General features: G+C 46.1%; 1 protein-coding gene across 24 annotated transcripts in view; it reads left to right on the top strand.

The window, feature by feature from the left end:
- Nucleotides 1–13774, top strand: part of NFASC (neurofascin) — a 209342-nt gene that overhangs the window by 182523 nt on the left and 13045 nt on the right. For 17 of the 24 annotated variants that reach the window (XM_089773610.1, XM_089773609.1, XM_089773606.1 and 14 more), the window contains 3 exons: nucleotides 2415–2570; nucleotides 9241–9372; nucleotides 11650–11716. In XM_089773610.1, the coding sequence (XP_089629736.1) occupies nucleotides 2415–2570; nucleotides 9241–9372; nucleotides 11650–11716 (355 nt within the window). The remainder of the gene's footprint in view (nucleotides 1–2414; nucleotides 2571–9240; nucleotides 9373–11649; nucleotides 11717–13774) is intronic. The other 7 variants (XM_089773620.1, XM_089773617.1, XM_089773616.1 and 4 more) reach the window with 1 other exon arrangement.

The following is a 13774-nucleotide window of genomic DNA, read 5'->3' as shown; positions in this document are numbered from 1 at the left end:
TTAAATAGACAATCTATGGCGCAACAGTCAAAAAATGTACCTGCTTTTGAGGCACAATCACCTATGATCCGTAACTCTTGTATAATAGCTTTCCTTGTCTCTCTAACTTATAGGTTCTACTTTGCCTGGAAATTCAAAACCTGTCACCTGTCAGGTGTTTTTTGGTCTTGGGGGCTTTTTTTTCTAATATTGCTTTTGAGGTGCCAATAGGCAGATAGTAATGAACGTTGTTTGCATCTATTTCCTGAACATTCATAATGTCTGGTGTGAATTTGATGGTTTTAAATAGTCTGTGATTCTTGATAGTGATCCAACTTGGTTTACTCCACTGTGCTAGAGATAACTCACATGCTACCCTTCTATTGCCAGATAGTACCTGCTCCCATTGTAATACCAATACACCTTTAGTTACAAAGCAAAGCGATATCTGCAATTCTCAGCCCCGGTTTAAGGAAATTAGTTATCCTCTCCTCTACATTGTTCTCCAGCATTTGAAATACTCACCTGGTCCTCAGCCCCCCTCTTAATGTAGTAGAATGCAAAGCATTTCTCGGAGGTTTGGACGCTGGTCCTGTTCCATCCCTACTACTCCCTTTCACTGCTGTGAAATCTTACACACATGCAGCTTGCACCTAACATGGAGCCAGATGCAAAAGTCCCTCTTCAGGGCAGGCTCCAAGAAAAGTTGCACCTGAGTCAGAATTTCAACATCTGGGATATTTCCAATATCAGATGTTGCCTCCCCAATCTCCTTTAGAAAAACTCCCCAGGAGACCTCTTCTTATTTACCCTCCAAATGGCCTAAGGATGCACCTATACCTTGGAAAATGGCACCTATCCGGTTGCCAACCACAGTGGCGTTGACGTGCTCCTACAAACTGAAGAGCTGGTTTTCATTTAACGCTTCCAGGTTCCCTCACCTCTGGAACAACACCCCCACTCCCCTTCTCTCTTAGGTCAGAAGGTTTCAGAGCTTTCCCGCCTCTTTACACCACTTCTTATACAGAGTCTGAAAATGTGTCACCTCCCATGGCTTTGGCTAGAGCACCCCTAGAATGAACAGCCGTTTGAGCTAGCGCTCTCCCACTTTCACCCATCTGTTCTGTGCTAACACAGTCTCACCTCTCCCTGTTTAAATTGCCTGCACCCCGGTAGGTTGCAAAGCTAAGGATGCAGCGTGGCGTTCGCCAGCAGGCTGCACCATCATTTCCATAACTCCTGCCTCAGTTTAAACTGGACACTAGGGTGCAGAGTATTCTGCTAGCCCACTGCTCTGTAAGGCATTTCCTCTTTTGCAGTACATATTGTGCCGCTTTCTTACAAGCCACCAGCCCATAAAATCCCCTTTTGTCTGCTGAGGGCTGCAGGATTTATTGAAAAGATACAAAATACGCCAAACATGTTGGGGCATGTGTAACAAACCCAATTCCAGCCACAAATGAGGCTTGAACCTAGGGCCATCAGCAACACCAATCCCTGCCCACTTGAGTTGTAGAAGCAGCTTCCTACCTTGCAAGAGGCTGTATGCCAGAGGTAGGCAATAAAACGGCAGCAGTTCACCAGGGTTAGCCTCATGGCGGGCTGCCGCTGCTATATTTACTTGCACCTCTGCAATGAGCAATCACAGCTCCCATTGGCCATGGAGCACCATTGCCGGCCAATGGGAGCAGCTTAAATGGTTGCAGACCGGGACACTACTTCCTGCAGCTCCCATTGGCCAGCGATCCGTGAGGTGTGATTGCCTATGCCTATGAAGGCGCAGGTAAATATAGCGGGCTAACCCTGGCAGACTGGATCCGGCCCATGGGACACTATTTACTCACCCCTTCTCTATGCAGACCCACCGCTAGCAGGGACATGATCACGCACACCGAGCCAGCCTTTCGACATTTTTACAACCATTGATTCATTAACCAACATCAATATATGTCGATTTCCATCTTGCAAATGTAACTGGTGTGTAGACCTTGCTATCCATTCCTTCTCAAGGGCTTGAGAGATGGATCTACTCCTGTGCCCTGTAAGTCTGCAGACTGGCTTGATCTGATCAGTGGGTCCAGGCAGATCCCAGACCCTGCCTCTGCTCTAATTCTCCCAGCCACCGAAACCTAAAAACTGGTTAGTAAAAGAGGCCCAGCCATCTCCAACCACAGAGAGGGGTCTCCTTGGTGTTTACTAAGACATTTTCAATATGACGAATGAGGGTGCTATTAAAACCCTGTCATTTACCTGCATTTTCTGTATTCCCAAATGCGCGGTAACTACAGACACTGAGGACATTGAGATGTTATGGTCCCCATCCATCAAATCATATTATTTCTGCCCAACAGAGAGATGTAGCTTGCTGCAATGTCGACATTAATATGTCTGAGTTCCCTGCTGCCTGGGTTTGATACGAGGTTTCTGTTTCTCAGGTAACAATACAGTGAGATCTATTCCTGTTAAAGCTCAGACCCCTTCCTCTGTGCAGCTGGCGGACCTGAGCCCCGGGATGACGTACCACTTGTGGGTTTTCCCCAAATGGTCTAGCCCCAGCGAAAACTCTTACATAACCTTTACAACAAGCTCAGGTGAGACGGGTTCCAGCCCTGTGGTGTGATGCGTTTCCCAGACATTTCATTCCATCCAGAGCTGTACCGCTCGTGTGCCGTATCTTCTGGCTGGGGTAGCTTGGACACCACCATGCATGGAGCAAATATCATTCACTGCACTGACAGGGTGCTCTCTCTGCCCTCATTACAGCGCTGTCTCAAGCTGCGGTGAAATTTCCACCGTCAGATAAGGTGGTCTCAACTGCGCATTAAGAAAAACAAAAATCCGGATGCAGCCAAAAATGTAGCAGGCTCCATTTGAAACCAGGAATCCTGCAATAAGGGTAGAGATTGTGCACTCGTCAACGCTTCAAGCATTAAGACAGACTCCTACTAAGGATCCTGCTTGCAATGACAGGCTTTGTGTTGGCACTTTCACTTGTGTGTTGCTTCTTGCGATGGCGGTGGTTGTTCCGTCTGTGTCTCTATACCTGGGTGTTTGCGGTAAGGGGTGTTGATACATTCATGACAAGCTATGGATGAGGAATAATGCCAGGAGAATGTGATGTGGTTTGTAGAAGGCCCACAGAGATGGTCACATAGGGTTTACAGGACTCTACAGGGTTTACAGGTTTGCATAGGACTTTACAGATGTATAAGATGACAGGTATCGTTCTCTGGGAATGACACATCTAATTACACAAGCAACTTTTCAGGCTTATCACCTGCTGCATTTTATAGCATGTTAATTAGGGGCTTAATATGGCGCCATTAAAGCCAATAGAAAGACTCCTAATGACTTCCCTGGGGGTTGGATCAGGCCTCATATTTAAAACTTCTGTGTTATTATTGCATGAGTTTTGGCAGAGCCACAATAGGGATAACAGAGTCAGCCCAGGATGTTGTGGTAGGTGCCTTTCTTCAATGCTTATTGAAATATGACCCCAACGATTTATTATAAAATTAAACAATAACCAACTTTTATGTAGGATCTTGAAAGCCAAATATAGTGCTTGACAATCTCTCTTTAAGTAGGAAACGAATGCTGTTCACAATCACATCATGCAGTGCTCCAGATAGAAATGGGGAGGAGAACTTGGCTCTGTCTGTATCTTATCCATGAGGTCCACCGTGTTGGTATCCTTAACTATGTCAAGTTATCCGTATACTGTAAGGTGCTAACAGGACATGTGAGAGATGGAAAAAGCTAATACTAGTGCATCATCTTTGTATAAGAATACACAACTCTGATAAATACTAACAAACACCTTGGAAGTATAGCCAGGCCTGGCGTGAGAACTAACTCAGTTTGATTTGCCTCTATCAACTCTAACCACTATCATGTGGGAAGGGTGGTTAGTTTGACTTGGGTTTTTCCTTTTTCTCTCCCAGTGGTGCAAGGAGTATGTATATTCCTCGCTAGGGTCATTTTTGTGGCAATGCTTTTGTATAGAACTGGAAACTCAAATCCAAAAACCTTCTTAGTTCAAGCATTTTGGCTTCAGATCCCTACATCCGAACTTGCCCCTAGAGTTCTGGATTTCATTCTGATTCAAAACTGAAAGGAGGCTCTTTCCCAGTTCAGATTTTCCTATTTTCTTCTTTGTGAATAGCTACAAGTTGCCTTTTTATAAAGACAGACACATCTCTTTTCTGTCTCTGATGCCTGTCTCTTTACCCTTCTTGGGGGCTTCTTGTGCATAGGAAGCAAGAGAATCAGGGTTCAAGGAATCCAAAAAACAAGTCGCTTCCTTGATTTTAACATGCACTATACATTTGTTAGCCCAACATCCGCATTTTCAGTATTTGAAGAGCTCCTTATTATATTGGCATTACGAGTCAAGAATTCACCATCTTTATTCCTCTGATAAAGTCCCTGTCAGCCTGGGATCCACAAAGCTGTCACTCATTTATGCATGCATGCATGCCGCAATTTCATTTTTTTCCCCTAGCTGGATGCTGCTTACATGAGGGTTAAGAACCCACTGCCCCATCCTGTGCTGTCATTAATGTTTTTTGACAAGAAAGCACTGTCCATTTTTATTTTGGTTATGTTTTGCAAATATCTATTCTAGAGGTTGCTGCTTATTTATCTGCATTCAAATTGAAATAGCCCACCTGCACCGCGCCTGCAGTCTACTGCACTCTGACTGCTCTGTCGACGTTATTGAGCTTTTGGTTAATCAGAACAGTGCTTTCCAGTTGTAAGTGATGCCTTACTACAAATGTAGCTTGATTAAAAAAGGGGGGGTTCTTTTTTCACCCCTTAATAATGTGGGAAGGAGGATGCAAACTTTGCAAAACATACCAGTTACCTTGGTACCTAGAAACTAACCGTGTATAAAAATCAAACTAGCACTGGATATATATTTTTTTGCTGCATGTCTTTGTGTGTGCAGTAGTTTATATATTTATAGTCCCATCTATGTACTTATGAACATACACCCGGACAGGAAATGGCGGTCTACAATAATGGTCAAATATGACAGCTTACAATACTGCTCATATAACATGATGGGGATTATTACCATACAATAAATGTAGTATTTTTCATACAGTGTAACTACAGTCTTAAATTTTCAAGACCACCTAAAGTGCTAAGATGCTCAATCCATGTTGATTTAAAAGGGAACTGGTTTCCTGGTTGTGGATCTCTTTGAAAGTCCAATTCACTGTCAACCTCACATGTACATTTTTAAAGTAGATTAGCTGCCATACAAACTGGACAGTGAAGCCGACTCTAAAGACCACCTACAACATGAAGCACAGTGAATTACCTCTTTAAACCCAGTTCAAGGTTCAGCCTTCAGAAAAAAGGCACATATGTTTTGCAAATTGCCAGATCAGAAGTTTAGGACTGATTTCGCTGTAAGTGCATAAACTGTCATTTTTAGCTAATGCATTTTTTGAATCACGGTCTATAATTAATTCAGGAAATCCAAAATCACTGCAACTGTGTTTCAAATTGATGCCTGTTGGATTACACGACTTCTTTCTTGTATTTAGCTAAATTGCTGGCCATGCATAAAGACATCAAAACATCCCGTCAAATTACAACCACCCACTTACTCTCTTTTTCTCAAATTCTGTGATCACAGTCACTCCATTTACACTAAATACAGGTTTGCTGGAGGTGTAATTTTGGCATCACGTGATTTTGGGGGGATAGGAATGGCACTCGTCAATCTACTTTGATAGTAGCCCAGTTCCACTAGCCTAATGAGACAACCTACTGTTAGTTTGTTTAAAACACTCCCTGCTGTGGCAAATCTAACCTCACTCCACACAGTGGCATGAAGCTTTTCTTTCAGGCTGCTTTTGCTTTCACTTCCGTTAAGAACCACTCCATTTTTCAGCATTGTTTCTCTTTAGAAATCCCATCTTGTTAACATTGCCAATACAATTTCCTTTCATTTCAAAGCGCTCCAGTATAATTTGACTTCCCCTGCCTCGACCACAAACATTTGTGACTCTAATCCAATTCTCAGCTCCATTAAATTCTCTCACCCTTTTCGTTGTAAAAACTGGCATCTTAACAGAGGGTTCAGCTCCCCAACCGGCCCCCTTAGTAGAAAAAGGGCCATGCACAGAATACCAGCTGATAAAGGCAAAGGCAGCCGATTCCCACTGCAAATCAAGGAGTACTGATCACCAAAGGACAGATCTACACTACAGAAGGTTTGCCAATACAGCTGTACCAGCAAACCTGCCTACTGAATATGCGGCTTCTACTAACAAAAAAGGGCTATTTCCGGTATATCTTATGTCAGTTCCCCAACCAAAATCAGCCATACCAGCAAAAATACTCTTATGTTGGTATAATTGTGTCTACACTAGGGTTTTTGGAGTATAATAATATTGTGAAGTAAAAAGGCAATGTAGATTGGACCTCCCTGGTCCGGCACCCTCAGGACCTGAGCAGAGCCGAACCAGGGAATCTGCCTTACCAGGGGAGGCCAAGGCTCCTCTCCCAGCTGTCTGCCCTGCTCCTGGGGCCAGTTCCAGCTACTCGGGTCCATTGCTGGAGCCGCCTGAGGCTGCGGTCCCCCTGTGTCGGTCCTGCTGCCTCCAGTTCAGCCAGGGCTGCAACCCTGGCTGACTGGGGCTCTCTGCTCCAGCGATAGTTTTGATCCAGCAGGACCAGAGAGTTCCAGATTTCAGAGGTTCAACATGTACAAGGTGGGCCTGGAGAACCTAATCAGCTTCCCAATAGCACACACTTGTCCCTGTGTTGTTCATATTCTGTACCTTCACCTAAAATAACCTCAGCGCTATTTGGCAAAGTCGGTCCTCTGCGACTACCTGTCATGAAACATTTCAGTGATTCTTAAATGTGGGTAACTTACAAGTTCTCAGGCATTATTTGCTGCTGACAATCTGAATAAAGACATTAGGATGTGGTCTGTGACCGCATGCACACAGTTCCCATTTGCCTGACTTTGAATGGCATGCATTCAACTGGAAATACCCAGTGGGCAAACACCCTTCCCACCTCTCCCGACTTGAAAGCCCTGGCATCTGATTCTGTAGGGCTTAAACGGAACTTTGGACCAGGTAAAAATTGCAGGGTGGGGCTCTCATACATTCGGTGCAAAGGTGCTTTTACATAACTGCGTGAAAGTTGGTCCAAACAAGGGCTGATTATGGGACTACTGTGTGAGTGTATGTCACTGCTTACGCTGATCTGTGCTGTAAAAGGTGGTATTGAGCCCTGTGTAAGCTAGGTGTTGATTGGCTCTGAGTTCTCGTTCATATTAGAATTTGATACCATTTATCTAACTAGGTGATATTAAGCAAACCATGTAGCAGATTAAAGACTCTGATACAATCCCTTCCAGAAAACAAAACTAATCTAGTTGAGGTTAGGGATGTAAAAATCCCGTTTAATCGGTTAACTGGTTAACCATTCAGTTAGCCTAACATTTAACTGGTTAACCAACTAAGTGGGATCCCAGATGGGGGACTGCTCCAGTCCTCCTGGAACAGCTCTTGGCCACCCTCGGGTTACCCGTTCACATCCTAGCTGAGGCTGTTAATTCTCCTGCGACAAATAAAGCAGGGGGCATTCCCTGCCTTAGTCCTTTCAGAGCAAAGCCAAGTAACTTCTGGCTCAGATTTTCGATCCCATGGAGGTCAGATCCTGGCAGGCCCCTCTTTCTTGCCATGAGTATCTATATTTATGCTGCAGTTTGGTTACGTGTCGCTGGCCAATGCGCTGAAGGTTATTTTTGTCTCTGCTCAGTTTTGCTGAATACCAGGTGCATGTCAATTAGGAGTGCCAGGAAATAGCAGGCAGTTGCTATTTATAGGCTAGAGCATTGTTTGTCCTACTGTGTTTAGAAGCTGCAGGTAATCCTTGCCGTCGTGTTGTAGGAGGTTGCTCGGGGAGTAGAGTTAAGCCTGGGGATACCTCTGCAGTCCTCATATTAAATTCTGATGCATGACATTGCCGTATGAAAAGGGCTGTGTAATACAGAGCATCCTCCAGCAAGGGGGTGTGCCAACCTTCCGGGCTCTATGGTCAAGTCTCCTCTTGTTGGAATCTAGGGGTGTGTCTAGACTACTGAGTTTTGTCGACAAAAGTGGACTTTTGTCGACAAAACTATACCAGCGTCTACACTACCGCTGAGTTCTGTCGACATAACGTCAACAGAACTCAGCAGTTTTGTTGACGCTGGTAAACCTCATTTTACGAGGCATAACGCCTTCTGTCGACAGAGTTCTGTCGACAGAAGGTGTTATTGCCTGTAGGGTTGCGTCTAGACTACAGGGTTCTGTCGACAAAGCAGCTTGCTTTGTCGACAGAACTCAATGTGTCTGGACGCTCTTTGTCGACAGAAGTTTTGTCGACAGATACTGTCGACAAAACTTCTGTCGACAAAACCCGGTAGTCTAGACGTACCCTAAGAGTGATTAATCACTGATCTCCACTAGGACATCAGCCTAGGAAAATTTGTAGGTACCAGATAGAGCACCCGAGCTGAATTCAACACCCTCCATGTCAAACGAGTCAGGGGATACTACTGAGGAGCAAGCGAAAGTGGTGGAGTGTCGCCAGAGTTAGAAGGTGCAAAAGTGCAAACTCCGGCTTGTCCTAGCTTAAGGACTAGCACTGGAGCAACTATGCCAAGTGCTGACCTGTGGCTATTCCCAAGATTGTCCCCAGCTCTGCCACTGCATGCACAGAGCACGACAGTCAGGGAACTTTATATACGGTGCTTTGTTCTAACTATGTGCCAGGACCAAAAAAAAAAAAAAACCCAAAGCTTTTAGCTGCTTCTTGTAGGAATTTCACCCCTCATTTATGGGGGCCGCCTGAAATACAGCTTTCAACTTCTTTCCCGTCGCTGTGAATGGATGATCAAATCTGTTACCCAGCTTCTTTTGCCTTTATTTTTATACACCCTTCATTAGTCTGTGCTGAATCCATTTCATTTATGTCGGTCGTGACCCTTTGCTGTGCTCAGCTCCTGCCAGAATTTTGAGTTGACAAAGCATTAAAAAAATGCAAAGCCCATATTTCTATTTAATCTCCGATACCAAACTGAACAATACATATACACACACAGTTCAGAAATGTGGTGGTAGAGATGGATCGTTTGTGAACTGATGGACTGGGTTTTCCTAACAGCTTGGCTCGGTATTTTTTAGTTCTCTCTGCTATTCGATGGTCCTTTTTAACTTATTTTCTTGAAATTCCTCTTACCAGCTTATACCAAGAACCATGTGGACATTGCAACCCAGGGCTGGTTTATTGGGCTGATGTGTGCCATTGCGCTTCTAGTCCTGATTTTGTTGATAGTGTGCTTCATTAAGAGAAGCAGAGGCGGGAAATACCCAGGTAAGAGCAATATCCAGAAGCATTTTAAATTCATGCTATTGAGTTTAAAGAAACCCCTGCGCGCCCGAGAGCTAAGTCAGTTGTACTGATCTCAGCTACACTTTTGAGTCAAAGGGGTTTTATTCTTCCCTGTTATGAAAATTAGAGGTAACAGAAAGAATGTGTTAGTGAAAGGTAAAGGAGAGCACTCCCTGCTATGCAGGAGAAATGCTGCATAGTCCATCACCCTTGTTAAGAGGGTCCGGACACCTGCTCATCAAAGAGGCTTCTCTCTCTGTCTCTCTCTGCAAAAGGATCTCTTCCTGCAAACATCTCACTGAAATCATCCCAAGATAGAGACTGGGCTTAGGAGAATTCACCCACTGAGGCATCCTCTATATCAAGGGTGGGCAAAAGGTAGGGTTGCCAGATGGTTTCAGAAAAAATACCAAAAAAAGTGGGGCCCAGCATAGTGAGGCTTTTTGGCCCTTAACAGGTTGCCTCCAGCCCCCCGCCATCTTGCCTCCCTGCGGAACCCGGTAAGCACGAGGGTTGCCAGGCTGCCTCCGTATTGAGCCGGACAGTCCGGTACCCTCACCTCCTGGACAGGAAAAAATCAGAAAGTATCAGACATTTTAGGTGTCCTGTATTTTCTGAATTTTTTTACCGAACAGGAGGCGAAAATACCTGACTGTCCAGGTCAATTCCGGGCACCTGGCAACCCTAGCAAAAGGGCCTCAGCGGGCTGGATCCAGCCCACCAAAAGGGTTGATCTGGCCCATGGAGGCCCTGCCACTTCCCTGCCCCCAGGCCAATTAGGGTCTGGAGGTGGAAGGGGGGGAAGGGCACAGTTTCGTCTGCCCTGTCCCTGCCCTGCAAGGAGCACATGGTGCTTAGAAGCACCGCACACTCCTGGTAGGGCGGGAAGCGACTTCGCATGCTCTTCTGCCCCCAAACCCTGATTGGTCTGGGGGTGGGGAAGCCCAGAAGCATCATGGCCTGCCCCTTCCGTTTGAGGCCCCACCCCTTCCAGTGCAGTCTGGAACCACTTCAAAAAATTTTGAAGTGGCCCCTGGCAAAAAATTATTGCCCACCCCTGCTCTATATCAATTTGAGTACCTACACCTTGGTATCCAAGCACTGTGCAAACACTCAGTACCTGACCCTATAAACCCCTCCTGTGTCAGATTCCTACCCCACAGCCCTGTCACCAGAAAGAGTGCAGGATTGGGCCCTAAGTAAGATACAGGGGCAGACATCTGGCAGTGACTTCAGTGAAACAGACAGACACAAGGACGAATTGCAGAATTAACAATGCCCTGTGCTCGGATCATTCCTTGCAGGAAAGAGAATAATTCTCACCCCTGGGACTACGGTAATGCACAATGAACTGCTCAGATGAAAGGCTACATACACCAAGTACCATCACCAGCATTTGCCCACAGCTGTATTATCAAACCGTTACTTCCCCTCTTCTCAGAACGGGATTTATCTGTTTACTGCGTGGCAACAGCTGGCAAATGTTGACTCTTTAAATTGCTTCATTGTACAACACTGGTGCCTCATTAGAAAGAATTAAAACCACAAGCATCATAATAGTATCTCATGCACCACTTTAAACTCATGCTTACGGCTCGATAAAGAAATGGATACAATTGGCACCCTTAAAATCCTGACGTGTCCCACTCCCAATAACATCCTTCAGAGCATTTGTAACATGCCTCGCTCTGGCTCTAACTTCCTCTGCGTTACTCGACCTTTACGTCAGTGAAATCGAGAGAGTCATGCCGGAGAAGCGGAGGTGAATCCAGCGCCCTTAATGCAGGAAATAATTGCAAATACCCGTGGCAAGGTAGATACCGCAATGCAAGATTTTAACTATACCCACTGTGGACACTGTTGAACCTAGGGGTCCTTGTCTGGCTGGGATTGTGTGATGCTTCTCTCCTGTGTGAAGTCACCAACCCCTACCGAGTTACTCTCTGATTCCTAAATGAACCTATCCTTGCAGAATGGCAGCTCATTGGGAGATTAAACACATGAAATGATTTGTAATGACTGTCCCAGCACAGTTGCCAAGGGCTCTTGGTCCGATGTGAAATGTCTCAATCGGTTTCCATGTCAGTAACTGTCCTTACTGTGTATTCTCCTCCTCCACATTTCTTAGCAAAAAAAAAAAAAAAAAGCTGAACAACCCCCTCCCGCCCCCAAGGAGGTTTTTGAAACCGCACAGTTAGGATTTTAAAATCTTCCCTATTTAACTTCCCTTTTGCTTGGCGATTTGCTTGTTTATCACAGTGCGTGAAAAAGTTGAAGTCCTGGATCCCGAAGACCACAAAGCAGATGATCCGTCATTTGACTACAGGTATGTCTCTACCTGGCATGTGTTCAATAAGCCACCCCCACCCGCCTCACGTCTCAGCCCCTTTAACTCCCCCCACACACATAACTTTCACCAACGTGCCACACTCATGAATTACTTTTCACCTTCCTTTTCCTCCTCCTCCTGTGTCCTACTGTGCAAGATCACTACAAAGAGAGGCATCCCTGCCTAAATATCTGGACAAGCAACCTAACTCGAATGTTCTAATCATGGTTGTAAAATCGCAGTTAAACAGTTAACCACGATCCTGTGGGCGAGGTTGGGCCTGCAGCCTGATATGGTTGGTCCGGCTGGGCTGGAGCACCTCCTGCCCAGGGCACATAGGTGGGGATGCCGTTGCAACGTGGCCAGGTCCTGTCTGGCCCCACACAGGGCTGCGGCTGCTGGCATGGATGGAGTTGCCAATGCAGTGTAGCCAGGCGGGGGTCCTACCTGCCCCCACCTGCCGGGCGACGGGGCTGGAGTTGCTGCAACATGTGGCAGGACTGGGCCAGGGTCTGTGCAACCCCTCCTGCTTCCCTGCCCAGGTTTCCATCACCCGGCCCGGTTCACCAGATACTGATCCAGTAAGCGTAATGCTTACCGGGTAACCTTTTCCATCCCTAGTGCTCGTAAGGGCTTCCTCCATTCCCCTCTCTCTGCCTTCCCAAGCCAGAGATTGCTCTGAGAACCACCACTCGGGACAAGAGCATTCCCCATGGGAGGAGAAAAACACACACACACACACACACACACACACACACTCTCTCTCTCTCTCTCTCTCCTCTCTCTCTCTCTCTCTCACACACACACACACACACACACACACACACACACACACACACACACACACACACACACACACATATATATATATATATACACACACACACGCCAGGTCTTCCCCAACACACTCCATTGAAACATGCCTTTCTCTGCCTAGCAGACCCTGCTCCAGCAGTGATCTACCCCACATTCTCTCTGCCCTTCTCAAACTCAATGGCATCCTTTGGAGAACAACAGCCTCTTCTCCATCCAGCTGCAATAACACCTGCACAAGAGGCTATGTGACTTTCTGTGGCTGTTTGCATGTGGCATCAGCTTTGTGGCTCCACATTGCTGCCAACGAAAGGGGGGGGGGGAGGTAAAATTGCCAGCTCTTCCGTTTTCTTCCCTTTTATTAATCACTGGGGTGCACAGTGTGCCTGCTTCTTCAAGTGTCTGCAACTTGCTTTTGCACTAGGATTTTCTTCTACTTAAGTAAGCGCAGTGAGCTTTTCCATCCAGGCGTGATGCAAAGCCCACGGCTGTCAACGGGACGCTTTCCACCAATTTAATGGTTTTTTTGATTAAGTTCTGTGCCATTGCACAGTATTCCAGCGTTCCTTGATACACTCAAACACCAGAGACGGGAGGGACTCATTGAAAAATGCAGAGCAAGGTAGACTGTTTTGGTATCAAGCTGCGCGGACTGTAGCATACACGACTTAGAAACAAGCACTGTGTGTATCCCGCACCACGCAGCTCTCCAAAAAAAGGCATAATAATTGGATTTTTTGTACAATCATGTTTCTGTCATTAGTAGCAAATGGCTACAGTCATTATATTCCAGTGGCAGCTGTTTTTCCTCCAGAGGATGCCATGGGACCACGTTTCATTTTCTGCCTGGCATATGCCAAGATACAGGATGCAACTAAACCCCAACAAAAACCAAAATGCTAACATGTTGGAGGGCCAAATGAATAGAGATTCCTCCCCTTTCCCCCCTCGATCCCCTGCATGTTTGGGCTGTGGATTTGGAGCTCAGGTGTCATGCCACCACCAGTGTGCACCAACTGTTTTCTCCTGTGCCCCCCGTAGCTGAATGTTCATTTAGCAAGAGCAGCCTGCTCTGCGCATGCCGGCGCTCCAATGCCAAACCATCCGTCAAGCGCACAGCGGTGAGGTTCTGACAAGATAATCGCATGGAAGGGACTTGCTTTGTCTATTACCTTTTGCCAGTGCTCAGAAGCCAGCCCAGCTGGCTCAGTGGAACACAGCGGGACCGGAACACAATATGGT

The sequence above is a fragment of the Pelodiscus sinensis genome, chromosome 27 (genome assembly GCF_052426305.1).
Source record: "Pelodiscus sinensis isolate ZL-2025 chromosome 27, ASM5242630v1, whole genome shotgun sequence".
NCBI lineage: Eukaryota > Metazoa > Chordata > Testudines > Trionychidae > Pelodiscus > Pelodiscus sinensis.
This window is presented reverse-complemented; position numbering and strand designations above follow the sequence as displayed.